Raw genomic sequence first — 26,659 nt, 5'->3', positions numbered from 1 at the left:
GCAGGTAGAGACAGACTTGTGAAGAAACCCCCTGGATCAGCAGTCCCCAACCTTTTTGTCACCAGGGACTGGTTTCGTGGAAGACAGTTTTTCCACAGACTGGGGTGGTGGGGATGGTTCTGGCGATAACGTAAGCAGTGGGAAGCGATGGGGAGCAGCAGAAGAAGCTTCGCTGGCTCGCCTGCCGCTCACCACCTGCTGTGCACCCCGGTTCCTAACAGGCCGTGGACCGGTACCGGTACCAGTCTGTGGCCTAGGGGTTGGGGACCCCTGCCCTAGACCACACCCCACAGGGGCAGCAGTAGAAGAAGATGCAAGGTGGAAGAGTGACACAGGCAAGCCCATGGTTCACTCACAGAAGAGCAAGAAGGAATCAGAGAAGGCTTTCTGGAGGAGGGAAGCCCCTGTAGAGTGAAGAGCCCTCTGGTCAGAGCGTGAGCAAGACACCAAGGCACGAAATTAAAAGCAATGCAATTTGGCCCCACCCTCCAGAGACACCGCACCAAACCACACTGGATGCACAGGACTCCACATCCTTTTAGTGGTGCCCTCCTCAGGGATTCTAAAATTACAGGTGGCCACCTTCCCTGGCCCACTTGTTATGCAGCCACAGCTAGACCCAGGAATAAATTATAGGTCTTTGACTTTTCCTGTGTTCTGCCTTGGAGCCCACCATTATCTCCACGAGGGCAGGGGACATCCTCTCTAGTATTGAAGGCAGTCTGGAATAATGGAAAGAATTTCAGTTCTGGAAGTGGACATCCTAGGGTTTGACTCCTGGCTCCATCATTGTGTCTGTGCAAGCCGTGAAACTTCTAAAACTTCACATCCTCACCCCAAAACTGGGAATAATAATAGAGTCTGCTTGTAAGTAATAAAATGTATTTAATGAGACGGTTTATGGAGAACACCTAGCTTAGCAAATGTTCCCCCCTCCTTCCCTGAGTATAGAGCTATGCATATGGAAGAAAAAATATTTGATAAATAATAAACACATGCAAAAAATTACTCCTGGACCCTTCTCCAAAAAAGCAGAAGCACCTTATAATTCCAACATAAATGTTCTTTTATATTATATTACTTACACGTTCTAGAACTGAAGACTTTTGGGGGGAGGACTTGTGAAATACATGATTCTGGAATTTTCTGTTTTGCAATGTGCTGGATAAACCAGCATTTACGGTATCATGTTATTCCTTCTGTCCAACTCAGCTTCTAGGTTGAGTGGGAAAACATGAAGGTGGCTTATACAAACCATTAGCCTGAACTTAAAACAGATATTTAAAGAAACAACAGTAACTACTTTCTTTAAATGTGGTCAATGGTATTTCAAAGTCCGGTTGCTGGGTGCACAAGCTGGAGACCTACAATTCTCTAGTCTTGTTTTCTCGTCACCCCATATCATCACAAAGCTAGGGCTGCTTCTCTGTTGCTCTCTGGTTACTATAAATGACAGAAGTTTTAATTCTGATACAGTGAAAACTAATTCCAGCAAGTGTCCCGCTTTACCCATGCTAATGAGCAATTAAACAGATAATGTGGAATAAGGGTCTCCTCTTTTATACACCAGAGATGCTTGAGCATCCATTATACCCATGATCGCATACTGTCAATAGTCCTTGTTTTTCCCCTGGTTGAATTCAATGAACTCGTGAATATTTACGAAATGTTATTTACTATGCAACTAAAAGGTGTGAACAGTGCTCAGACTGATTAGGACTATTGTGAGAGACAGTCTTCCTTCCACTCTATATTTCCATACACTGAAATCTGTGGGGGAATCACATGAAACAGAACTCCTCCCTAATTATTCCCAGTGCTAAACAGTTAACTCTCCAGGCTCTGAAGATTCCAGCTTGAAAAAAAAAAAAAAGGGAAGGAAATGTGTGAAGATCATCACCTAGTGGCTATAATGTGAAGTGTCACAAAATATCAGAAAACCATTTTTTTATATCTCACAGATGGTATTAACCAAGTCTAAGAATGTGAGAAATTGCCCCGACATTTCCTCTGAAGACACTTCCTCCCATGTGGCTGTGGGAGTTGGATAAGAAGCCAGTATCGTCAGGGGGTGCGGGGCAGGGAGCCCTGGAGCCCTTACACACACCATGTGAGCCCTTCATCACACAGCAGAGGTGGCTTCCTGCAACATCCAAGCACAGGGCTGGTCAGCCAGGGAAGCCAGTTCAGTCACATTTGGAGTCTCACCTTTGCTTCCTCCCTCTGTCCTTCTGTCCAGTAAGACACTGGGCCTAGTGTTATGGGTCTAATTGTACCCCCCAAAAAGATAGGTTTAAGTTCTAAGGAGCTAACCCCTTGGTACCTCAGAATAGGGCCTGGTTTGAAAATAGGGTCATCAAAGATGAGATTAAACAGTCACACTGTAGTAGAGAGAGTCTCTAATCTAACATGACTGGTATCCCTATAGGAAGATAACTAGCATGCAAAGACAGACACACAGGGAGAACACCATGTGACCACGAAGGCAGAGGGTGGATTTATGCAGCTTCAAGCCAAGGAATACCAAAGATTGCTGGCAAACTATCAGAAACTAGGAATAAGCAAGGAAGGATTCCTCTACAGGTTTCAGAGGGAACATGGCCCTGACAACATCCTGATTTCAAATTTCTAGTTTCCAGCACTGGGAGACAATAAATTTCTGTTGAAAGCACCATCCAGTTTCTGGTACTTGTCATGGCAGCCCTAGCAAATGAATACACCTCACCTTTCACCTCTAGTGCCTCTTTCATCCTAGCTCAGGCTCTCATATTCCAGACAAACATGCATGGTTGTCATTGTTCGCTGGCCGCTCTCCCAACTCTCAGGCGCTCTCCCAACTGTCAGGCACTCCCCCTGTTCAGCTCACCCTTAACAATGCCAGATTTATCTTTTTAGAATAAAGTTCTGATTTGGTCACTCATCTGTGCTTTCCCTGTCATATGGAAACCAAGTGTCTTCAGCCAAACATTCAAAACTCCCCTTGATCTGTCTCCTTCCAGCTAACCTTCTCATATTTTGCTCAAGTATTTCAGCCGCATTAAACTAGTTGCTGGTATCTATGCCTACTCCCTTTCCTACTTCTATGATTATGGTATTTGTCACCCTTGTCTTCATCAGGATCAAACAATACTTCTTTGTATTGTTTGTATTGGGGAAAAAAATCTTCTTCCATTTGTCCCCAGCAAGAATTCTAGGAAGTTCTCAACAATTTCTCAGTTCTCTGAATTCTTATAGCTCTTTGCCCTTACCTCTCTGATGACATCTTTCTTTTTCCATCTTGTGCTGTAATTAATCACAATCGCTAATGCCTCAGTTCACTCAGCAGTAGGTAAGCTTTCTGAGTAGGGACCATCTCTGAATGCCCTCAATGCTTTATATGTCAAAACATAATTGGATAAATGATGCCCTGTAAAGGAATGATTGAATAAATGCTGCCCTTTCTTCAGTGTCTAAGGCATGGTCAGATCATCTCTTCACTTCATCTAATACCATGCTCTCCCTTGACCTCCCTGTTCTGGCCACACTGGCCTTTAAGTTTGTCTTACTTGATATACTCTTCCTGCCCCAGTGCCTCTGCACATGGAAGTCCTTCTTCCTGGAACACACATCCTTACCTAAACATCCAGTTAACTTCTCCCTGAGATTTCAGCTCAATCATCACTTCCCCAATTAAAGTTCTGTTAATCTTTCTGACTAGATTAAGATTAAATTCCTATTGTGTTACTTCTCATCTGTGACACTCACCACAGGTGCCCCTGTACATTTATGGGCATGATAATTTGGTTCATGTGCATCTTCCCTACAAATGGTAAACTCCATGAGGACAGAGACAGCTGGGAAAGTATCTGCCTTAGGTCACTACCATATGCCTCTCATATTGCAGATGCTCAATAGATATTTGTGTAGAAAACAAATGAGTACTTGAGTATATTTGCATGTGTATATATACAATCTACTAGAATTAGAATTTTCTAGACAAGTCTCCAGTAGGCAATAATTGTAATATCTACCATATTTGTACCTACTATGTGCTAGGCACTGAGTCTAATACTTTATGCATTTTATCTCATTTAATTCTGAAAATGATGCTCTAAGTTAGTAATTGTATCCTTGTTTTACACATGAGCAAACAGTGGCTCAGGTAAGTAACTCTGCCCAAGATCACAGAGTTGTTAAATAGCAAAACTATGATTGAAAAACCGTATGTTCCAAAGCTCATATTAAACACCATCCCAGAATTACAAAAGAAAATCAAGCATATTACTCTTGATCCTTTTGAATATACATGATAAACATAAAAGACTGAGCAAATAGTGATACATCCTTAAAGCCATACCACTTACTAAACTGTAGATTTCTCAAGGGACTGTGTCTTGTTCACCACAGAAAATTCCATTACCTGGCACAGGGCCTGGCACATAGTAGGTGCTCAATATATATGTGTTAAATGGATTGTTTTATTATTGAAGTAGAGTTGACTTACAATATTAGTTTCAGGTGTACAATATAGGGATTCACTATTTTTATGGATCATACTCCGTAAAAAGATGTTATAAAATATTGCCCATATTTTCCCTGTGCTGTACATTACATACTTAAATCTTACTCATTTTATACCTCGTAGTACCTCTAAATTCCCTTATCTTCCCTTGACCCTCCCCCCACCCCTCTCCTCAATGGGAGCCAACTAGTTTGTTCTCTGTATCTGTGAGTTGGTTTCTGTTTTATAATATTCATTCGTTTTATTTTTTAGATTCCATATATAAGTGAAAACTGTATTTGTCTTTCTCGCTCTGACTTATTTCGCTTAGCATAATACCCTCTAGGTCCATCCATGTTGTTGAAATATTTGTTAAATGGATTTAAACTTCAAACAAGGTTTGTCACATCCAAGAAAGATAAAACACATAGAGCCAGAGTCAAATTTCTGCTTTGGAGAAAGCAAATAAAGGAGGAGAGGGAAAAGTAAGGAGACAAGGTATAAAATTTCTTGAGCCCCTAATGTGCGCTGGTGAGCTCTTTTAGTTGTGTTGTGTTGTTTTTTTTTTTAATTTTTAGATGTTATCCCACTTAAACCTATAATAACATTATATGACACCATTATAGTATTTCTGAGTTGCAGTTGAGAACTCTGATGCTCGTGAATGCTTTTAAACTCACGGCGATGTGGTTCCACAGTCTACACAGTGGCTACCTCAATACAAATAGATGTTAAAGATGGTGCCCAGCAAAATCACAGAAAGGTGAGGGCTTCCAACTGTAAAGCTCCCAGAGTGACTGTGTGAATTACTCAGAAACTTGTTCTGCTGAATAACTTGGAAGATGAAGCTTTATATGAGCCTCAATTCTCATTACTTCTGTTTCTATTTTATTTTCCAGTGTCAGTTCTATTTGCATGTAACCCCTCACAGTCCTTTTCCTGAAAACTCTTGAGGAAAAAAAAATGGCTTACTGAAATGGAAGTGGTGTCAGGATCCTGATTTCTTCCAAAACAATCAGCCAGTCCTTTTAATGTGCTTCCTGCAGTGAATGTCCAGCAATCCAAATCCCCCCACAGTGATAAATGGAAAGAGTGACAAATAGTGTTTTCCATGGAAATGACTAAGAATAATGGCTGGAGAAAACTGAAACAATGGCATTGAGTCCCATAATAATGCTGAACTACAAAGTTTATAATATGTGGAACAATGGGGAACTCGACTTCACACTGACTAAAATTTCAGATCCAGCATCACATTACCTCCTCTACAAGGCAGGAGTAAAGCAATTCTGATTGTGCACCGTTTTATTTCAAAGAAGTGGTACCATCTTCCTGGTAATGTCTGTTTCACCATTAAATTAGTTAACTCTTGGGATGATATTTCTCCTTCTACATAATATTTCTATATGCAATCCCTCATCTCACTCTTAGAATATATAAAGCAAGTGATTATTATCACCACTTTACAGATGAGGACACCGAGGCTGGGACAGTAACAGCTCCTCTAAGAGCTCACAGCTCATGGGGCACAGCAGGGACTGGAACCTGGTCTATTTAATTCCTATGCTCTCACCACTGCCCCTCGCTACCTCCTAAAAACACACCGTATAGAGGAAGACACTTACTTAAGAGTTTCCACACTGATGACTCCTTCCTAAAGGACAACCATCAAGGCATTACTCAGGAGAAAACCATGAGGACTCCCATAAGAGTACGAGTGAGGTCCGTCACTGCATTCCTCAAGCCTGCGATGGAAAATCTGCCATCAGCCCCCAAAGAACAGTGCTCTGGAGGAGCTGAAGTTAATGCTGGCAAAGGGCTTAGAGCAGCGATTGGCATATTGTACACGGTACACAAGGAGTGTTCATTAAATGAATGCACATACACTTAAGTGCCCAGGCTGCCAAATATTCTTTCTTTAAGCCTTCATCTCCACCAGCAGGGTAAATAGTAATAAAATTAGTAATAATAACAACAATAATAATGATTTATCATATTGGCTAGTAACAGCTTTAATCCTCATACAACTGTTTAAAATATATTAGCCCCATTTTACAGATGGGGAAAACTGACATTAAGCAAATTCTCCAAGTTGTTTACTGCTATTAAGTAGACAGTTAAGATTTGATTGCCCTATTGTTACAGAATGCAAGTCCGTGTGCCCCATGCGCAGTGAGGCCAAACAATCCCAAAACATCGGAGTTTGGAATAGAGAAAGGTTGATTACAGGGCCATGCAAGGAGACGGGTGGCTCATACCTTGAAAACGCCGAACTCCCAGAAAGCTTTCAGCAAAGACCTTTTATAGGAAAGGTGAGGGAGGGGCGTGGTTAGTTGACGCAGACTTCTTGGCGTCAGATCCTTTGTTCTTGAGGTCATGATGTTCCTGTAAACCTCACCAAAACAAATGTTATTCTTTGTTCTGACAAGAAAGGGAAGGGGAGGCATTTAGTTCTGTCTCCATGCCTCCTTGCGGCTTTTAACACAACAAATTCAAGGTCGCAAGGCTCGACTTTCGCCCTCTGAGGCCCAGGCCCTGGCTAAGAGGAAGGGGTCCGTGCGGGGGGCCAGTTACCCTGCCCGGGAGCGTTAGTCCAGCACTCAGTCTGGGTCCTCCTGCCAGTGCCCAGCCCGACTGAAGAGGCAGAGCTCAGCTGGCAGCACCCTCAGGGCTAGGTCCCCAGATCCTGCGCAGCCGTCATCACTGAGGGAGCCAGGCGCCCAGGACCCAGCCGGCCCTCAGGCTCCTCAGACCCCCCAGACGAGGGCCGGGTCCCACGGACGGTGACCCACGGTGACTGCCGCCGCCACTAGGTGGCGGAGGTGGGGATGGGGCAGAGGTTCGCTGCTGCCTCAAGGCCTGGGCCCGGCCAGTAGGGGGCCATGGCGAGGGCTCTGGAGCTCTGCAGGACACAGCCCTCAGCCTGTGTGCGGGCCCGGCCCCCCCCCCCCCCCCCCCCCCGGCTCAACCACCAGCCCGAGGCCAGAAGGCCTGGAAGGGAGGGCCCCTGAGAGAAGACCGCGATCCGCCTCTCACCGCACTCTCTACTATGGGGACTACAGCCCGCTTGGCTGTCTGCAGAGCGAGACCTCTAGCCGCCGAAAACTACTGGTCTCGAGGTCTCGAGGTCTCGAGGTCTCGCGCTAACCATCTCAGTCTCGCGCTAACCATCTCGGTCCCGCGCTAACCATCTCGGTCTCGCGCTAACAGCCGCCGCCCCGCCCCTATTATACTATTCTAGTTCTTTCCACCCTTCCATGCTTCTTTAAGATCTAGTTAATTCAGTCAGGATAATAATTCAGTCATCAAATATTTTAGCCTCGGGCTTCCCTGGTGGCGCAGTGGTTGAGAGTCCGCCTGCCGATGCAGGGGACACGGGTTCGTGCTCCCGTCCGGGAAGATCCCACGTGCCGCGGAGCGGCTGGGCCCGTGAGCCATGGCCGCTGAGCCTGAGCGTCCGGAGCCTGTGCTCCGCAACGGGAGAGGCCACAACAGTGAGAGGCCCGCATACCACCAAAAAAAAAAAAAAAAAAAAAAAAAAAAAAAAAAAAATATTTTAGCCTCTAAACCTTTCCCTTTCTTTTAAACTGTGTAGATCTAATGGTAAGGTATTCCATGGCTTTGTTGTGCCAGTTTCAGCATGGTTACCTACAGGCTGATATGCAAGCAAGACAATTTTTTGAGTGGTTACGTATTGATTAAAGAGTTAACGGCTTCCCTGGTGGCGCAGTGGCTGAGAGTCCGCCTGCCGATGCAGGGGACACGGGTTCGTGCCCCGGTCCGGGAAGATCCCACGTGCCGCGGAGCGGCTGGGCCCGTGAGCCATGGCCGCTGAGCCTGCGTGTCCGGAGCCTGTGCTCTGCAATGGGAGAGGCCACAACAGTGAGAGGCCCGCGTAACGCAAAAAAAAAAAAAAAAAAAGAGTTAACGGAGTGAGATTGGATGGGCTAGAGTGAGCCTGTGAAGAAGTAAGTGAAGCCATAAATGCCTGAGATTTGCCTGTGGCTAAATCCTGGGACAGTCTTCTCTCCTTGGCTCTTGAGACTCCAGAAGTGTGTGGCTGTGAGCTATCAAATGGGATAAAGTAATGGGATGAAGAAAATAAAAAACTTATGTCTGTTTGCATTTCTTTGCTTTCATTAATACAGCTCTTGACAACATGAGACTGGGCTGTGATTGCATTTCTGAATGTGATGTTTCTACTCCTGTCACTTGCACCTGCAGTCATTATTTTGTCTGCATCACTTAAATTTATTTTAAAGATTGACATTGAATATTCATTGCTCTTCTTCTTCCTCTGACCAGTGATAAATGTCAAGTTGAGCAAGTTCCACTCTATCAGACAAAAAGTTTTCACTTGATAATGTGGTGCCGATGCACATATGTAATGCATAGCACATTGAAGCAGTGTGGTCCTAGGGGAAGGACAGCTGAATTACAACTGCAGCGGTACATCTTATCACTGAGACCCAGACACAGTATAAACATTTTCATTGGTGCCCAAAGGCAGATTATAGTGGATTTTCTATTCAGATGGTGAGTTCTGAATAAAATTTTTTGCAAGTTGTAACAGGGAATAGTAAGAGTTCAGATAGCAAGGGGTACCTGTGAATGGTGTTCGCTTAAAGGCAGTGCGGGCTTTGGCATCAGACAATCCTGGATCCATAGCCTGGCTTCCCCACTTATTAGCTTATATGATCTTGGGTATGGTATTTAATGAGCCTCAGTTTCCTCAAATGTAAAATAGGGATAATAATACTTAACTTACAATGTTATTATAAGATCATAATATGCATATATGGTGTCTGGCACACAGATGTCCAATTAAAAAAAAACACAGCAACTACTTCTATTAGTCTATTAGCATGTGGATGTAAACAACAGAAATTTAAAGAAAGAAATGTATAAAATAAACTGAATACAGCCTCTTTGTTATTGAGATAATAAGAGGAAAATGAGACTAATTACTGTTATGCAGAAAAAAACAGAGGGAACATCATGCTTTTAAAAGCAGGGTGATTCACTGTAAGTTACATTTTTCTTCTTCATCTTGGCAGCACCTTATAAGAAAGCAACACCAGTCTGTTTAGCGTTTTGCTGAGTGTTTGATGCTGTTAGTGTTAAAGTCCAAAATTAATTCCCCCAGGGCGTTCTTCATCCACAGCAGTAGTAATTGAATCCTTCTGTAATAGCCGTATCCTTTACACATTACAACAGGCCCAGGCCAAGGGAGGTTTTCAAACACATTTGTGTATACTTTCTGGAGGTCAGGTTGGTCACCACTTGTACAGAGATGTCCCAGGAAAAGCCCTCGTACCCGAGTAGCCTTCAGGGTCCGATACACCTCTCACATTTCCTAGACCAGCATTTCTTGTTGCCTAAGGCTGGGCTTCCTCCTTCATTCTCAGGTGTGTGCTAGTTTTCCTGCCTGTGTCCCAGTCTCCTAAACCTGGTGCATACTCTATGCCCCTGCTCACCTCGTCTTTTCTTCTTCAGGGATCCTAGCACCCATCTTTGGTCCAGAGCCACTGCCAGAAGTAGTGTCATGGAGGAAAAGAGATTCCATGACCCAGGCTCCCCCAAAGACTGAAATCTCCAAACTCTGCCTCTGAGTCTGGGTCCCCAGATAGACTTCCTGGCATACCACGGAGGTCTAGCCATGTCTGAGCCATCCCGAATGGCTGCTTCTCCAGGACTGGGGGTAGAGGTGGAGAGAATGAAAGAAAGGAAGACCCATCAAGAGGACAGGAGGATCACTCATGTCAGTCAAATGATGTGGTTAAGAGTGTAGGCTCTGGAGCCAGACTACCAGGGTGTGAACTCCAGCTCTGACCTTTACTAGTTATGTGACCTTGGACAAGTCACTTAATTCTTTTGTTCCTAAGCTTCCTCACCTGTAAAATGGAGGTAGTAACAGTACCTCTCTCATAGGTGCTTAGGAAGATTAAGCAAGTTGCTACATTGATAAAGAGCTCAGAACTGTGTCTTCCACATATTAAGTGCTAAATAATTGTCGATGATGATGGTGACCAAAAGCCTCCAGCAAAGGAATGACACCTAGGCTCCTTAGCATTGGTTTGTATGATCTTGGGTGAGGTACTTAATCTAGGCTTGCCTAGTGCGGGCCTGTTTCTCCCTCAGGACACAGACCTTCTGCACCCTACCCCTGAACACAGCTCTCTATTTCACAAGCCCCCAGATCACTGTGCTGGAAGTTCATGTCTTTGTTACATTCTTTGTTTCTGCTTCCCTCAGCTTAGAGTGCTACTTTCCCACCCGAGCCTCCACATTCTACCTCCCTTACTTTAAATCTTATCTCATAAGCCAGCTTCTCTGCAAAACCCAGGAGGCATGGATCAATTTACCATGGGGTATAAATGTTTGCTTCCTCCCTTGATTCAAGCTGATTGAAGGCAGGGACATAACCCTCCTATCTTCACCCCCCAGTACTTGGGAGAGTGCCTGGCACATAGTAGGCACTCAAGGTATCAAATGTCTTTCTTTCTGCAGGACTGATTGGTCATCGATGTCGGTGACTGGATGATACGTATTTCATAAGGACTTCGTGTAAATCATTTAGCAAAGTGCCTGTCACAAGTGTTAAAGTTATTATATTTATGGCTGTTGTTGCTCTTTTGTTGTAGAGTAGAAAGAGCCCAGGCTTTGGAGCTAAACAAACATTGACTTATAGACCAGCTTTGTCACTTAAATGCTGCAGGAACTTCAGTTTCCTCAACTATAAATTGCAGTTATTGTACCTATCTCGGCGCAAAAAAAAAAAAGTAAGCAATCAACAAATAGGTCCCTTCTCTTTCTCCTCTGTGGCTGTCTAATTTTGTGACCTGGCTCAATTTCCTTCACTTCTCTGGCCCAGGTTCCTCATCTTTAAAATGAGGACATTTAACTAGATGATCTCCATGTTCCCTGGCAGATCTAAATGTCAAAATTATTGAACTCATCATTTTTTCCCCTTAAATCTACTCATTCTCTGTCCCTGAGAGAGGTTCTTTCCTTGATAACTAATGTTTTGATATATTATATTGTTTCAATTTTCAGTTTCTCTCGATGTCTATCTCTCTGTGTCTCTCTTGAGACCATAGGGTAGTCCAGATGCAGGGCCTCTGCACGACTCCAGAAACCATTCATACAATAGGACTGTATGTGAGTAGCACCCCAGGAATTGTGCCCTGCAGCAACCCTCAGTCCTGGATGGATTCCCTTCACAGTGTAGTTTAGTGATGTCTGCGGAGCATGCAGAGGAACAATCTCCAGCTTTCCTTGGGTCCAGCAAAAAAGAATTTGCATCTAAGAGTGAACAATCGTGGGACCAGATGGAGCATCACATTCATTGCCTTTCCTTTCCTGTTCTGCCACAGACTTTGCAAATGGGCATCAAACACTTCTCTGGACTCTTCGTGCTGCTGTGCATTGGATTTGGTCTCTCCATCTTGACCACCATTGGTGAGCACATAGTGTACAGGCTGCTGCTCCCACGCATCAAGAACAAATCTAGGCTGCAATACTGGCTCCACACCAGTCAGGTGAGTGCCACAGGCATCTTCCTCTAATATTCCTAACCGTCAGAATTCCCAGTAATGGGAGAATCCAGGACCCCAAGTCAGACTGACAAATGACAGGTTACCAAGAGAACCAGGGCTGTGTAGACACTCTCAATGTACAAGATGGAGTTCCCTCTATCCCATTAATTCACTTGCCCCTTAAATTAAACTATCCCATAATGCTCGTGCCTTTCATATAACCCTCCACTGTTGCTCACAGCGGAAGCAATAGCATCGCTTTTAACCTGGCTTCTCTTAGTGACAGTCTGAAGAGATGGTGTGAAAGATTTGTTTCCTATAGACTCTTTTCTTGCCAAAATTGAAACACATTAGGGCTTCCCTGGTGGCTCAGTGGTTGAGAGTCCGCCTGCCGATGCAGGGGACACGGGTTCGTGCCCCGGTCCGGGAGGATCCCACATGCCGTGGAGCGGCTGGACCCGTGAGCCATGGCCGCTAAGCCTGCGCGTCCGGAGCCTGTGCTCCGCAACAGGAGAGGCCACAACAGTGAGAGGCCCACGTATCGCAAAAAAAAAAAAAAAAATTGAAACCCATTACATGAGCTTGAAGTCCATTTCCCTTTAGATGAACCTACCAGCCCCTGTTCTCACTGCATTTCAATGGTCCAGAGCTCTGAAGTCCACTGGTGCCAAGGCCAAGCTCATAGGATCAAAGTTCCTTCATGTAATCCAGACACCTACACACTCACTTACAGAGAGAACTGAAAATGTCAGGCAGACCACCATGCAAGCGTATCCCTTTGCACATCTCACCCTGATGGAAACTGGCACTGAGAGCCAAAATGTACTCCGAAGGCTTCTTACTGATGAAGGAGCTCTAGCAAAGGCAGCAGATCCCCCGAGCGCGGTGTCGAGCGAGGCCGGAGGAGCCATCCTGACCTCCGACGGACTCCCTCCTACTTCCCAGTGCACTATCATCGCAGCCTCTCAGTAGTGAGGCTGCCAGTTCTGCCACCTTTGCCCCCTGCATTGTTATGCTGACTCGCTGCTTTGTTAACGCAATACATTTTTCCAAATAGGTCACTATCATTGGTTTGGTTACCTGTGAACCCTGTTGTTCCTACTTTCATCCTAGGACCTATTTGGTCTCCTAAGGAGGACGCTGCAGACAACTGATCCTCTCCGTTGTATGCTAGCATGATTAATTTAATTAATCAGCAGTTCTTACCTTCTTTGTTTTGGCTGTTAAGAAGTCAGACTTAAGTTTTTGACTCACCTTTAGCGATTGTACCAGGCCCTTTGCCACGTGTTGGTTATAACTCTTCTTTATATCGCATACCTTTTTACAACTCAGAGTATTTCTAAGCTTCCCATCAAATTATTTTTCTTTCCTCCAGGTAGAATAATAACTTATAATCAGAATTTTTGCTCTCTTGAGATTTGGGACTGAATATTGATCTTTTTTCCGGCATCGTTGTTAAGTTGTTTAAAGAGGCCTAGGTTTGTAGTGAAGAGATTAAATCTCAGGGGGTACTTTGTCCCCTGGTTGTGTGTTTCTAACAGTCTCTGTGTGTGAATCTGTTCTTTCTGCCAGAGATTACATAGAGCACTAAACACCTCATTCGTAGAGGAGAAGCGGCAGCGTTTCAAGACTAAGCGTGTGGAAAAGAGGTAAGAGGCCGGTTCCAGGTGTCATTTATGTTTGTTAGAAGTTTAGAGATGTAACTGAGACTTCATGCTCAAAAGGGAAATTATGTATAATGAATCAAATCAGGACCAAGTTGTTGATAAACACCATCAGTAAAAATACGTGGTCTCAAATAGAAGTAGAACAGACAAAATAAAAAACATATCTGTACATAGATGGACACTGAAATGCAGTAGAGGCAATATATGTTGTGGTTTAAGTGCTGGTGTGATCTCTAAGGTCAAGCATCTGGATCCAAATACTGACTCTGGCACTTACAATATGTGTGGTCTTCGGCAAGTCCTTTATTTAACCTCTCTATGCCCCAATTTCCTCACTCGTGAAAATTAGATAAATAGAGTACCTACTTTCTAGAGATGCTGTAAGAATTCAATGATAAAACACATCTAAAGCCCTGAAAACAAAGCTATTTTAGCTATTATTGTGTACAAAATACAAGTTAGACTTAATTCATAAGTACCACAGGCAATTTCATGCAATAGTGCCCTTTTGGCATGTTTCCACTCCCCACTCCTTTCCAGCACTCCTAGGAATATTTGAAATATGCAACAGACGTGTTCTGTTTAACCTATTTTCCGGCACTGTTACTACAAACTCCCCAGAAAAGAGCATCTCATTACTAGGAAGTAACAAGCATTAAATGCATAGTTGACATTTGAAAATTGAAACTGCATCTTCCCCACATCCAGCCTGTGGAAGACTGTTGCCTCATTCATGGTGGCTAAAGATGTTAGAAGTATCTGGGTCTAGTACCTGGCTGGCCTCTGTTTCATGCTGCCTAAGACAGCGTCCTGGTTCTTTCTTATGTCCAGAGGCCTCGGTTTACAGCATTTCCTCCAAGCAACTCTGTCATCTATGTCAGATCCTCAGCTCCAAGCTTGGCTTTCTGGGTAATTTTAAAACCTGACACGCACACTTCTTATTCACAATAGAGGACAAGGAAAAGGGGGTGGAAAACATGATTCTTTTTCATTATTTTTACCTCCTTGGGGACTGCTGCAGTCCCCTTCTCTGCAGTTTGCATCGAGCTTGTCAGAATCATTTCCGTTATCTCTTAAAGCCTCTCTTTCCAGGCAGCGAGCACACACCCCTCTCCCTCAGGGTCTGTGGTGTTCCTGTATCACACTGCGGCCCCATCAGCAACAAGCTGCAGGCTAATCAGGTCACAGCTGTTCTATGTCGTGTTACATATTTTTTTTCTATAATTATTTTTAACATAAATTTTTAACGAGAGAGGAACACAAGAAGACATAGCAGCAAAGACACCATCTCATAATAACAAAGCATTTGTTTTCCAGCCATAATAGAAACAGGGAGCTGCCAGTGATCCCATTTCCAACTGTGAGATGACTCCTATTTGCATTTCTCTCACCTAAATTCAGAACCAAATGCATCTTTCACTCAGCTTATCCATTTTTGTTGACAGATTCCCTTCTGAAATCCCTTATTTTGAGAAGGAGCTAAGGCAATACACCCTCATGGCTTATTGGGCCCATGTTTCCTGTGGTACCTCCCTACAACCCAACACCCACCTATAACCTTTCAAACGCAGTGAGTGTTTGAGGGCTCACAGCTGTCACATCTCTTCTGAATGGTCTAGTGGAGTATTGAACCTCAGCATTACAAAATTGTCCTGTGAAAGCTTTTTAGTGTTAAATTTAGTTAACTCACTGGTCGCCTTACACTCTAAGGCTGAGGAAGCTTGCAAACCACAATCAAAACACTGTAGAGGCCAACAATATAACACGTTCATTTCTTCCAATTAGACACCATATCTGGCATTCAGCACCTATCACCTTGCATTCATAGGTGGCTCAGAGCCGCATGTCAATCATCAGAGCACTTGTGATGCTACCACCTAGAGTATGTCATGGAAGCCAGCTTTTGCTTATTCTTCTATATTATATTCCCAGATATATGTACAAAGCTCTGGAAAAAAACAGATTGGCTATTTCTATTTGCCTGATTTCTGAGGTTGCCTGGACATTCCAGGAAAATGTGTTGATGCCTAACTCCCAGGATTTCCCCCACTATGAATCATTCCATGATCCTAGAGTTAGGTCCGTTGGCTCAAAAACTCTCTCCCTCTTTTTTCTTTGGAAGAATATCTATGCAAATACCTTTATCCACTGCAACTTGACATCCCTCCCCTATGTTTCATATTTATTGAGTGAATAAAATAATAGATAAGTGAATGAATTACTAACATACGGGTTTGAGGAAAGGCCTGAGGAAATTATGGGCCATGGTATGAAAAGATTTTGCTCTTTTTCTATTTAAAGCAGAGGAAAAAAGTATATATTGCAAAAGACTATATATATAGTCCTTATTCAACATGAGATTTCATGTAAATTTTCGTCTGTCCTTCACGCCACCAGGTTTCCAATACACCTCCTCTTTTCTCTTTCCTCTCACCTCAAGATATACAAAACTTGTAAACCATATATATACAAATAACACATGCCACAACCAAGATTGTTTTGAAATTATTCAAACTCAATAGTAAAAGATTTGAAGGAAGAATTAAAGGGAACTGTAAGGCTAGAAGGAAAATTATAACCACACCTTTGACCCAGTGTAAAGACAATGGAGCTGTAAGTGAGCTCATTATAGAACTTTTACCCAGCCCAGAACACAGGAAAGCTGGGCTGTGGTGCTCCCTGCTCATTTATATGGGACTTAAATCATGAGAAATGTTAAAGAACTGCAGAGTGGTTTGGAATGTGTTTGTGTGTTTTAATGGCTCGGAGCACGTATCAATCAGTTTTTGCTGTGTGAGAAATCATCTCAGTTCATAATGTTTTAAACAACAGCGAGTTGCTTATGAATCTATGTGTCAGCTGTGCAGGCTACTGATTTGGGCCAAACTTGGCTGATCGTGGTCACATTTGCTCCTGTGTCTACAGCCAGCTTGGGGAAAGGAGGGAGAAGCAGAGGGCTGGTTGGTCTAGGATGGCCTCAGCTGGTCAACTGGGAAGACTGGGGACTCTCTCCAGTGGTCTGTTATCAACCAGTAGACTAGTCTGGACTGGTTCCACTGTAGCAGCAGGGTTCTGAGAGAGGCAGTGGAAGTGTGCAAGACTTGGAACCACCATCTGCCACTTCTGCCACTTTCTATTGGCCAGAACAAGTCATGTGACCAGGCCAAATTCAAGGGGGAGGGAAAGAAGACTTTCCCCTGGAATCCCCCTTGATAAGGGTGAGTTGCTAAGTCACACTGCAGAGGGATATGGATGAAAGGAAGAACAAAGGATTATGATCACTTTTTCAATCTACCACAGGGCAAAATGAAACAGGATCACCTTAGTTAAGTCCTTGTGTTTTTGTTCTTATCCATGTAACTGAATCAACACTTAATTATCTCTCCCTTTTCCCCTCGCCTGCAGGTCCTTCCCTTCTCCTCCTGGTTAGTAAGAGTCCAGGAATAAAGTCTTGATTCAGTTACATGGATGGGAACAAAGACACAAGGACTTAATAGAGTGTTTCTATTTTGTTTTGCCCTGTGGTAGATTGCAAAAGTGGTCATAATCCTCCTCCGCCTCCTCTTCCTCCTTCTCCTTCAACAAGGCTAGAAGAAATTAGCAGCCACGTGCTCAGGGCTCTAATCTGTTCTTATAGCAAGAAGCTCTTCTCATTGCATCTGTCAAAGTGTATGTCAGAAACCAGACCCCCTCTTCCTGTGCCTGGTCAGCAATAACTCTTTTGCTGTCTACAGCCATCTCAAGGATGGTGGTAGGTGGCTTGACATGAGCCTGAAAGAGGATTATGAATCTATTTCAATTTGACTTTCATTATTCCAGCAAGAACTTGAGGCTTTCTTGGGTCTTTTTTTTTTAAGCTTCAGACCTCAGCTGTCATTCTCAACTCACAAAGTCATCCTTATAATGGGACACTTTGGGCTGAAACCTGCAGCTTGAATGCTTTTATTCTCCTCAAACTCAACTGTTAAACATCAGGGTTGTCCTGCAGGGCCAAGGATGAGTCATATTAGAGTATCTACCAGCAGGACCATGCTTAGAGTCCAACAGCTGAATAAACAGAATCTCATTTCTACCAAAGCATCATCTTCATAGCCATAGACTGTTTCAAGTCAGTGCGGCTTTCTGAGCCTCACTGGCAGGAAGAGAATAGAAAAGCATCTAAGGTTCTTCATAAAAGAATGTGCCATACCTTGGTCCATCAGCCCTCCAGGTGAAACACCCATTCCAGTTTCAGGACAGCATGAGACTTGATGAAACATTGAACTTCAGTTGAAAAGAACTGCATTGGCTCCTTTTATTCCCCTGACACTCCAGCAGGCAGTCTGTCCATGGTTTTGTGACTCCATCTCTATTTGCGTACCCAGTTCCATATTACTCACAAGGAAGTGCTAAAAGATGGGGAGAGCTGCAGAGTAGAAAGTCAATCTAAAGTGTCTCTTGGTTTCCTAGGTCCAATGTGGGACCCTGTCAGCTCACTGTGTGGAATACGTCCAATCTGAGTCATGACAATCAACGAAAATACATCTTCAGTGATGAGGGGGGAAAAAACCAGCTGAGCCTCCGGACCCACCAAGACATCCCTCTCCCACCAAGAAGAAGAGAGCTTCCTGCCTCGCTGACCACCAATGGGAAAGCAGACTCCCTAAATGGGGCTCGGAACTCAGTGATGCAGGAGCTCTCAGAGCTGGAGAAGCAGATTCAGGTGATCCAGCAAGAGCTGCAGCTGGCTGTGAGCAGGAAAACGGAGCTGGAAGAGTACCAAAGGACAAATCGGATTTGTGAGCCCTAAGTGGCCACGCTGCTCTCTTTTCTCAGTTCCTGGCCTTCTTCTGAGCCCTTAAGACACTTTGTAATGCTCTTTTGTAATTACTGACCAAGGTGGGGGGAAGTTGAGGTCTGGGTCTTCTTAGAGGTCAAGTCTGCTCTCCCTAGCCTGCAAAGCAGCAGGCTCCTCAAGCTCATTCCTAGGTTTCCAGGGTAGGAGGATTTTTCAGAGCAGGAATCTTACATTAGTCAGAAGTAAACACCCTGTGAGGGATCTATGAATAACCAGACAACTCCAGCTCCTGTTAATCTTTTCACCTGGTGCCACAGTAACATTTCTGGTTTTTAGCCCTTTCTCTGCACTATCAACGAGAGAAAATTGTTACTCATACCTGTGTCTTACTGGGTTGTTGGTTTTAATCTTAGTATAGAGCGGGATTATTCAGGGTTGTGACTTTTGCTATAACTCCCCAGTGTAGATTTGTTCCTACAGTCTGAATGGGGAGCCAGGGAAGAGCTAGAGAAACTTAAGACAGAAAGGTGGGTACTTAGATAAATTAACTGAACTCATTCACATCATAGCAGGCCAAGGATTAATTGGATCAGGCAAGAGCCATGTTTTTGAAAGGGTCCTGGATCTCCAACATCATCCTGACTAACATTTAGTAGGAACATGTTTACATGCCACTATGAAAGGGAACAGGGATATAGTGAGCGGAAAGAGCACAGGCAGAAGAGGCATTAAAATGTATACCATGTTCTTCAAACAAAAGCTCTGGGCCAGAAAAGCAATTTGGTTAAGGAATGAATAAGCCCATACTTCTAATCTAATTAAGCATCTCCACTATAGTGTGTGCCTTTCAGAAAGGAAAGTGAGAAAGGCAAGGCAAGGATGTGGCCTTAGGATGAAACTGGAATATTCCTGCTAATTGCCTGCACAGGACATGTGAGCTGGCACTGTGAGTTAAGGGAAGATGTTCTGCAAGCCATATATTTGGCTATTTCCAGATCAGCAGTCACCTGGGTCTTAGCTATAGGAATCCCAGAAGTGAACTTCAAGCCTGTGAACACCACAAGCTTAAACATTCAGAAATGTGCCCTGTGCTTTTCATATCTATATGGATCACTAGCAAGTCAGTCTTGCAGCCTCACACCCCCTCATCTGTGAGAAACTGTGAACAGGCACTGGTCCCTCTGATTCTCCCCCAAACCCCATCTAATGCCCCCAAGAGATTGATATGAGTAAGCTGTTTCCCCTCTGCCTAGGCATCCCTTTTCCAGTGTGCAAAGGCTTGGACACGCAGAAAGGGAAAGGAATACGTGAACTATAGAACTTCAGTTCTCAGTCACCTAGGAACTCATTAGGATGCTGACTGCTAGGGCTCTTCTCCCAAAGGATGACATGGGAAAGGCATGAATGTGGGCTCAGAAACCTGTTACCAACACTCCCAGGTGACTGACATGTGGTCTAAAAATTACTCTTCAAGAAACATTGTTCTAGAAATTTGGCTGCTCCAGGCATGGGGAGAATTGAGAAGAGCCTTTTTGAGAGTTTCTCAAAAGGCTTCATCACACACCTGATGATTCACTGTCCACACAGCCACGCCCACCCCAGGACACCATGTAGGACTAGACTTCCTTGTCTATCAATTAATTGCTTTATCTTCTCAGTTGCTTATCACCTTTGCTCTGCCCCAATCAGTTTGAAGGCCTACAAAGAGTTCTCAGCACTGTGCCAAGCACCGTGCTCTGTAAGCTGCAGATCATTAGGAAGGCTCCTCAATCACAAAATTTCTTCCCCTACTTTTGGATGCAGCCCCTGCATTTCCACCAAGAGCTGCCCAGTCCCCCAAGGAAAGATAACACTTTAAGCTGCAATTAGATAAGACTCTAGCAATTAGCTGTCTGAGAAAACCCTGGGGGTGGATATAGGCTTAGAGATTCTGATGAGGGAGGTGGACGGGTTCTAAAGTTAGACTTCATCAACCTCACAGATGAAACAGTTCAACAATGAGGGAACAGTGATCCCTGGAAACAGAAAGGACAGCTCTGCTTTGAAATGCCCATCCTCCCATGTTCTCACCCCAGACACAAAAGGAGGTTTGCAACTGCCTTTGGAAGATTATGCCCCTTAGCCATCCCCACCCATCTGCAACAGCTAAGGATGCTCTAGAGACTCTGCCATCATGCTCTGCAGCCCTAACCTCTGCGCAGCCTGGAAGGCTGATGTACAGGTGTACCTCAACTCACGTAACAGCCATGCTCCTAAAGTTGTACCTGGACATTTTTTATAACTCAGCTCAGATTCTGACTGTACTTGAGAAGTGGGATATTTAAAGGAACCCAGAGGTGAATTCTTTTTTAAAGAATCCTTTTTTAATGCAATTAATTATCCCTTAATGTATTTGTTTTGTAAGTTTGGATTTTTGTATATCAGGTTTACCTTAAGCTTCTCTACTGAGGAATTCTGAGCAGTGGTGATAATATTCCAGATCACCCTGCCTATCCACAAAAATGTAGATGACCAGGGCATGGCTCCTCGAATATCTTCTGAGGAACTACTTGGCCAAAACTGCGGCCAGGATGTGGCCAGAAGCAGCAGGAGCTGAAAGCAGGCTTACTGCCGTCAGCATTGCTTGAAATGCCTCCATGTTCTGGACAAAGAAAAACAAAGCATAATCGCTTGTGTTGAAATGATGCAGTCTTAAGTAGGAATGGTAATTGAACAGTGTTTTGCAATTTGTGAAAGTGTGTTGTGTTTTGTAAAAAGATTTCATGAAATGGTGGGTCCTTTGAAAACCTTCCTTCCTGTTCTGCTCCACCTCTGTTCTCTCAACTCCCCTCAGGCTCAAGAAACACAAGGATCAGAAGTCTTCAGGTGGAGGGTGGTTTTCTGGTAAAGAAGGAGATAAGGGATGCTACCTTGCCTCCTATTGTGGGCTTCTCTTCCATGAGATCAGGAAGACCTCCTTTTTTTTTTTTTCATTTTAATTTTTGGCTGTGTTGGGTCTTCGTTGCTGTGCATGGGCTTTCTCTAGTTGCGGTGAGCGGGGGCTACTCTTCGTTTCGGTGCACCAGTTTGTCATTGTGGTGGCTTCTCTTGTTGTGGAGCACGGGCTCTAGGCACACAGACCTCAGTAGTTGTGGCTCATGGGCTCAGTATTTGTGGCTCACGGGCTCTGGAGCGCAGGCTCAGTAGTTGTGGCACACGGGCTTAGTTGCTCCGCGGCATGTGGGATCTTCCCAGACCAGGGCTCGAACCCATGTCCCCTGCATTGGCAGGCGGACTCTTAACCACTGAGACACCAGGGAAGCCCAAGACCTCCATTTTTTCCCAAGCTCTGATGCTAGGAAATCAGGTGCACGACAAGTCCACTATCACACCCCCCAACCCTGTTTTCCAAGGGGGAATTCCTGGCACAGGAAGCATATAATAAAGTAGGACTGGGCAAGTTGGAACAGATAAGGCTATTGGTTCATGTAAATAATGAAAATAAGGGGCCCAGAGTGTGGATGCCCAAGGTGGAGGAGCAGGGGGATCCTTCCAACAATTGAAGACAAGTTGGAAGAATGAGTGCGACAGACAAGTGAGGCAGCCACAGGGACCCAATCATTCGAGGTCTTTAAGGTGCCTGGAGGTAACTCTCCATTATCCACGGATCTTGCTGTTGCACAAACCTTATATGGGAGCTGCTGCTTCTGTGCCAACCAGATAAGCAGTAAGTGGAGCAGCTGCTGAGCAGGACAGAGCTATGTCACCTGGGCAACAGACTTCTCAGTGATGGTGCTGGGTCTGTTAGAGCCTCGGAGCTAGTGACCACTTCCTCGGTATGGATAAAGACTTAAGGGGAAAGAAACTACTAGCCTCTCTTCCTCCCAACTCATATATTTGATGGGCAAACCAGAAAATCCATCCAGTCTTCAGAAGGAACTGCTTTCTAGTCATCAAAACCACTTCACTCTGCACTGTTTACTTATTCCTTTCTTCACCCACCCACACCCATCTAATCCAGGATTCCCTCATTCTTAAGTTTAGTTCCTAATCGTTTTATGAAAATAATGTACCTATAAGTATTTTCTTAAGGTTTGTAAAGAGTGTTTGCATTGTGTCTTCACTTTAATGTGTTTGCAATCGCTCCCTTCCAGGAAGAACTGAAATGCTGTCTTGTGAGCATGAGGTGAACAGGCTGTTTTGCTCCAGCCACTTTTCTTGTACAACCACGTGGATGGACTAGATGTCCTCAGGCCTTTTCCATTTTCAGTTTCTATGACTGTGGAATAAATGTTGAGATAAAAACTTCACTTCCAGATGTACTGCTGGCATTGTCTTTGGGGACTCAAATGTTGACATGATACCAGCCCCTTCCTAACAGGAGACCCAGTGATGCTGTGACTTATGCTTATTTCTTTGGTATAGTCCAAAGCGACACAAAACATGCTGAGCAAACTCAGAGCCCTGGCATCATGCAGTTAAACTGAAATAGCTTCGTCTGAGACATTCTAGGAAAAGCCACACTATTAAGAGATCTCTAAAAAACTCTGCTCCAACCACCCTCATTTAGTAATTCAACAAACATTTGTTAAAGAATTTATATTTATGTGCCAAGTGCTGGAGACCATCATAAGATGGGCATGGTCTTTAACCTCAGGGACCTTCTCATCTGTCCTTCTCACAACCTGTAAACTGATAATACTATATATAATAGCTGACATTTACTGAGCACCTATTTTAGTAACTGTGATCTCATTTAATCTCCATTAAAATTCCGTGAGATTGATACTCTAGACCTAGTCTAGAGTAGATAAGCTGGACCTCTAGTTTATAGATGGAAAGACTAAGGGTCGGGGAACTATGAGAGCTGCCCACAGTCCCACAGCTAATATGAGTAGTGGCAGAGATTCATATGCAAGCAGTGCAATTCCAGAACAACCATACTATGTTGTCAGCATACTGATTATTTCCTTACAACTTCCCCTTCTTCCTCTAACCCTCCCCCTCTAGTCTTTCTGCCATACTGCCTCCTGCCCATGCCTCAGCCTGGTCCCCAGCTCCACAGAAAGCTCACGTGGTAACTGCACCTGCCATGGTCCACTGAACTCCACACTGTAGCCCTTGAGTAGCACAGAAATACTGTTTCAGGCATCTCTTTTTGCTTTCTAGTCCAACCAAGAACTGGTGCAAACACAGCTGCAAATCACTCAGCAGTCCTGCAGTCTCAGGCATTTTACGATTAGCTGCTGGCAAACTTGCTGTCATGAATCTGCTAGCTGGATGGATGCATTCTTCCCACACAATCTTTTGGCATATACCCAAATCAAATCCTACAAAAATATAGACCTACTATATAACCTAGTTCAACCACCAACTTACCCAAGTCTGTTGTGCATCATTCAGTCATTCATTTTTTAGATGCTTATTCTGAGCCAGGCATTGGGCTGGCTGCTGGAGATAGAAAGACATAAAGCAGATTCTGATCCCATGGAGCTCAGTCTAGTGGGGAGACACAAACTGGGAAAACAATGTGGCGTGTACTCTGATAAAGAAATGCACATCGGGTACTACGGGAGCAAAGAAGACACTTTTTCCCTTTTTCCTGTGTGTGTGTGTGTGCAGTGTGCAGTGGAGAAATTGAGTGGAGGGTAATAGGCATCCCAGGTTAAAAAAAAACAAAACAGCACGTGCAGTTCTGGAGTTGGGAAACTATGGCAATCAAGGCACTTAGGAACATCAAATAGTTCAATATGACAGAAACATAAAGCACACAGTGGGTAGCAAGCCATCAGGCCCGGAAAGAGAAAAGCAGAGGCAAGATCACTGTGCTAAATTGGATTTGTATCCCAAAGACTACAGGAACCATTCAAGGATTTTAAGCTGAAAACGGATTTGTGAAAAGATCAGGATCCTCACCACTAGGTGGACCTGGCTGTCATTCACATGCATTTGTTTGTAGGGCAGTGAGCAAATGAAGTTAACCTTTTGATGTTCTGGAATGACTTGGCCATGGCATCATTTAACAGGGACAGGTGGACTTAGAGACAGACAGACACAGATAAACACACATGGCCTAGATTCCAAAGAACATGTCAGTCTTGTTTTTCCTAGAAACAGAAAGAAAATGTAGAAGAAAGAAAAACTGACCTCTCAATTTCTTTATTTGCAAAATGCTGTCTTGAGCATTTACTAGGTGCAAGCACTGGGCTAAATGTTTTGTATATATTGTCTCATTTCATCCTCAAAACAATCCTACAAAGTAGTTATTATTTTATAGATGAAGAATCTGAAACAGAGAGAGCTGAAGTAACTTGCTAAGCAGCTGGGCCATACTCACCCAAGTCTGACTTCATGAGAAATACGTTTAGCATAGTGCCTGGAATCTCAATAAGCACTCCACAAATGCATAAATGGGTTGAGTGAGCAAGGAGAAACCTAAGATCCTTTTGGTTCAATTCTACGCTAGAACAAAATGCTATGGGAACTCTCATTAAACAAGGGAATAAAATGTAGTCCTAGGGACTTCCCTGGTGGTGCAGTGGATAAGACTCCACGCTCCCAATGCAGGGGACCCGGGTTTGATTCCTGGTCAGGGAACTAGATCCCACATGCATGCTGCAACCAAGAACCCTCATGCCACAACTAAGACCCGACACAGCCAAATAAATAAATAAATAATTTTTTAAAAAAAGAACCAAGAAATCCCACTGTAAATTCATATGAGAATGCAATCACTAGCAGAAACAGCCAAAGACCTTTGAAAAAGATCCATAGAGTAGGTAAGAAGGTAAGAGCCAAGCCATGCAGTTAAGATATATGCCTTAGAGCACACCAACCCTGATTTTGGTCCAAATTGCCAAGATAATTTCCAAGGTAAGAACTAAAGAAAAAAGAATAAGAGACCATCTCTACAAGACCTGAAATGTTTAAAAAAAAAGAGAGAAACAGAGACTCTAGTACTTCTACAATAATCTTTGAAACTGGCATTTATAGGGATTACTTGAATCTTCAAAAAAATCTCTTATGGATCTAGGGCAGTGATTCTTAACTTTTTTGGTATTTGTTAAGTTTCAAAATTCCTTTAAGAAATTTTGATTCTTTAAGGATCTGAAAAAAGCTATGACTAATGTACACACACACAAACAAAATTTCGTATACCATTTGTGGGTATTCCTGAAGCCCATTCATTGACCTCTTCTCTAATGAGAAGCCAGAGTGCACCAAGTCACCATCGTTTTTGGTCGTTATCTAAAAATGACTTTAAGAGCTCCTCCTGTATTGCCTGGACCTGAAGCTAGTTGGGACTAGGGGCTCCCTGCTCTCTCCAGCTAGAGGAACTTCCCCTAAATCCAGCTTCCCATTGGACTCCTGGTTTCTTCCACAACATTCCACAGGCTCCAGGGTCCCCTGATGCTGGGTAAGCTGGCTTTCCTAGCCAAGTGTCATAAACAATTAATATGCAAACCCAAACCACTAGCTGCCCAAATAGTCTGTTTGCCCTCACAACAAACTTATGCTCATGCTTGCCTTATAAGAAGAGAACAGTAAGGGGAAAGTGCCCTATTAATGAATGCAAAGGCACCGTGTATCCTGAAGCAGGGCCAGACCCCCTTATGGCTCTGTGTGTGTGTTGGGTAGGGGGGATCGAGAGGCCCGTGACCTCTTTGCTGACACTGTAAGGTTTCTCAGTTAGACTCGTTTATTGACCCATTTCCACATGACTCTGCAGAACCCATCGCAGTCCTTCTAATTACAGGTAGTGACCACAAAAGGACACGCAATGTGTCCTTACCCATCTTCTAGGACAGGTAATGATCAAGAAGGGATCCATTTTACACAACCCCTTACCAGAGATATAGAAAACCTCTGGTTTTCTGGTTACTATAAATCTTGTACTTCAAGAACTCTCAAACTAAAGTGCCAGGCAGTCTGATACCCTCTGGAAAACAAATCACCATCTCTTACCCCCATAGCGAACTATGAGAGAGAACTAAATAGTCAAATAAACCATTATATTTTAGGCATAATCTCTCCCCAGAACAGATTCAATAAAACAACTGGGAGAAAAGTGCTTCAATTAATCAGAGAAATAAACACGTTAAACAGAGCTAGCCCCTTAATCTAAAACTGATTATTTCTGTTCAAGAGAATTCAATTCTAAAACAGCAGGTATAAAATCAACTAATACTGACAAATAGAAAAATTTCAAAGGAAAACA

The 26,659-nt window shown here is 43.9% G+C and overlaps 1 protein-coding gene across 1 annotated transcript in view; it reads left to right on the top strand.

The window, feature by feature from the left end:
- GRIN3A (glutamate ionotropic receptor NMDA type subunit 3A) overlaps positions 1–18,474 on the top strand; it is a gene marked incomplete at both ends in the record, with an annotated part of 137,307 nt that extends 118,833 nt beyond the window's left edge. The window contains 3 exons of the mRNA XM_079707078.1: positions 11,857–12,021; positions 13,591–13,667; positions 18,135–18,474. Coding sequence (XP_079563204.1) covers positions 11,857–12,021; positions 13,591–13,667; positions 18,135–18,474 — 582 coding nt within the window. The remainder of the gene's footprint in view (positions 1–11,856; positions 12,022–13,590; positions 13,668–18,134) is intronic.
- Between the last annotated feature and the right edge of the window lie 8,185 nt (positions 18,475–26,659).

The sequence above is a fragment of the Hyperoodon ampullatus genome, assembly GCF_949752795.1.
Source record: "Hyperoodon ampullatus genome assembly, chromosome: 6".
In the NCBI taxonomy this organism is placed as follows: domain Eukaryota; kingdom Metazoa; phylum Chordata; class Mammalia; order Artiodactyla; family Ziphiidae; genus Hyperoodon; species Hyperoodon ampullatus.
Note: the sequence above shows the minus strand (reverse complement) of the source record. Positions and strands in the feature narration are given on the sequence as shown.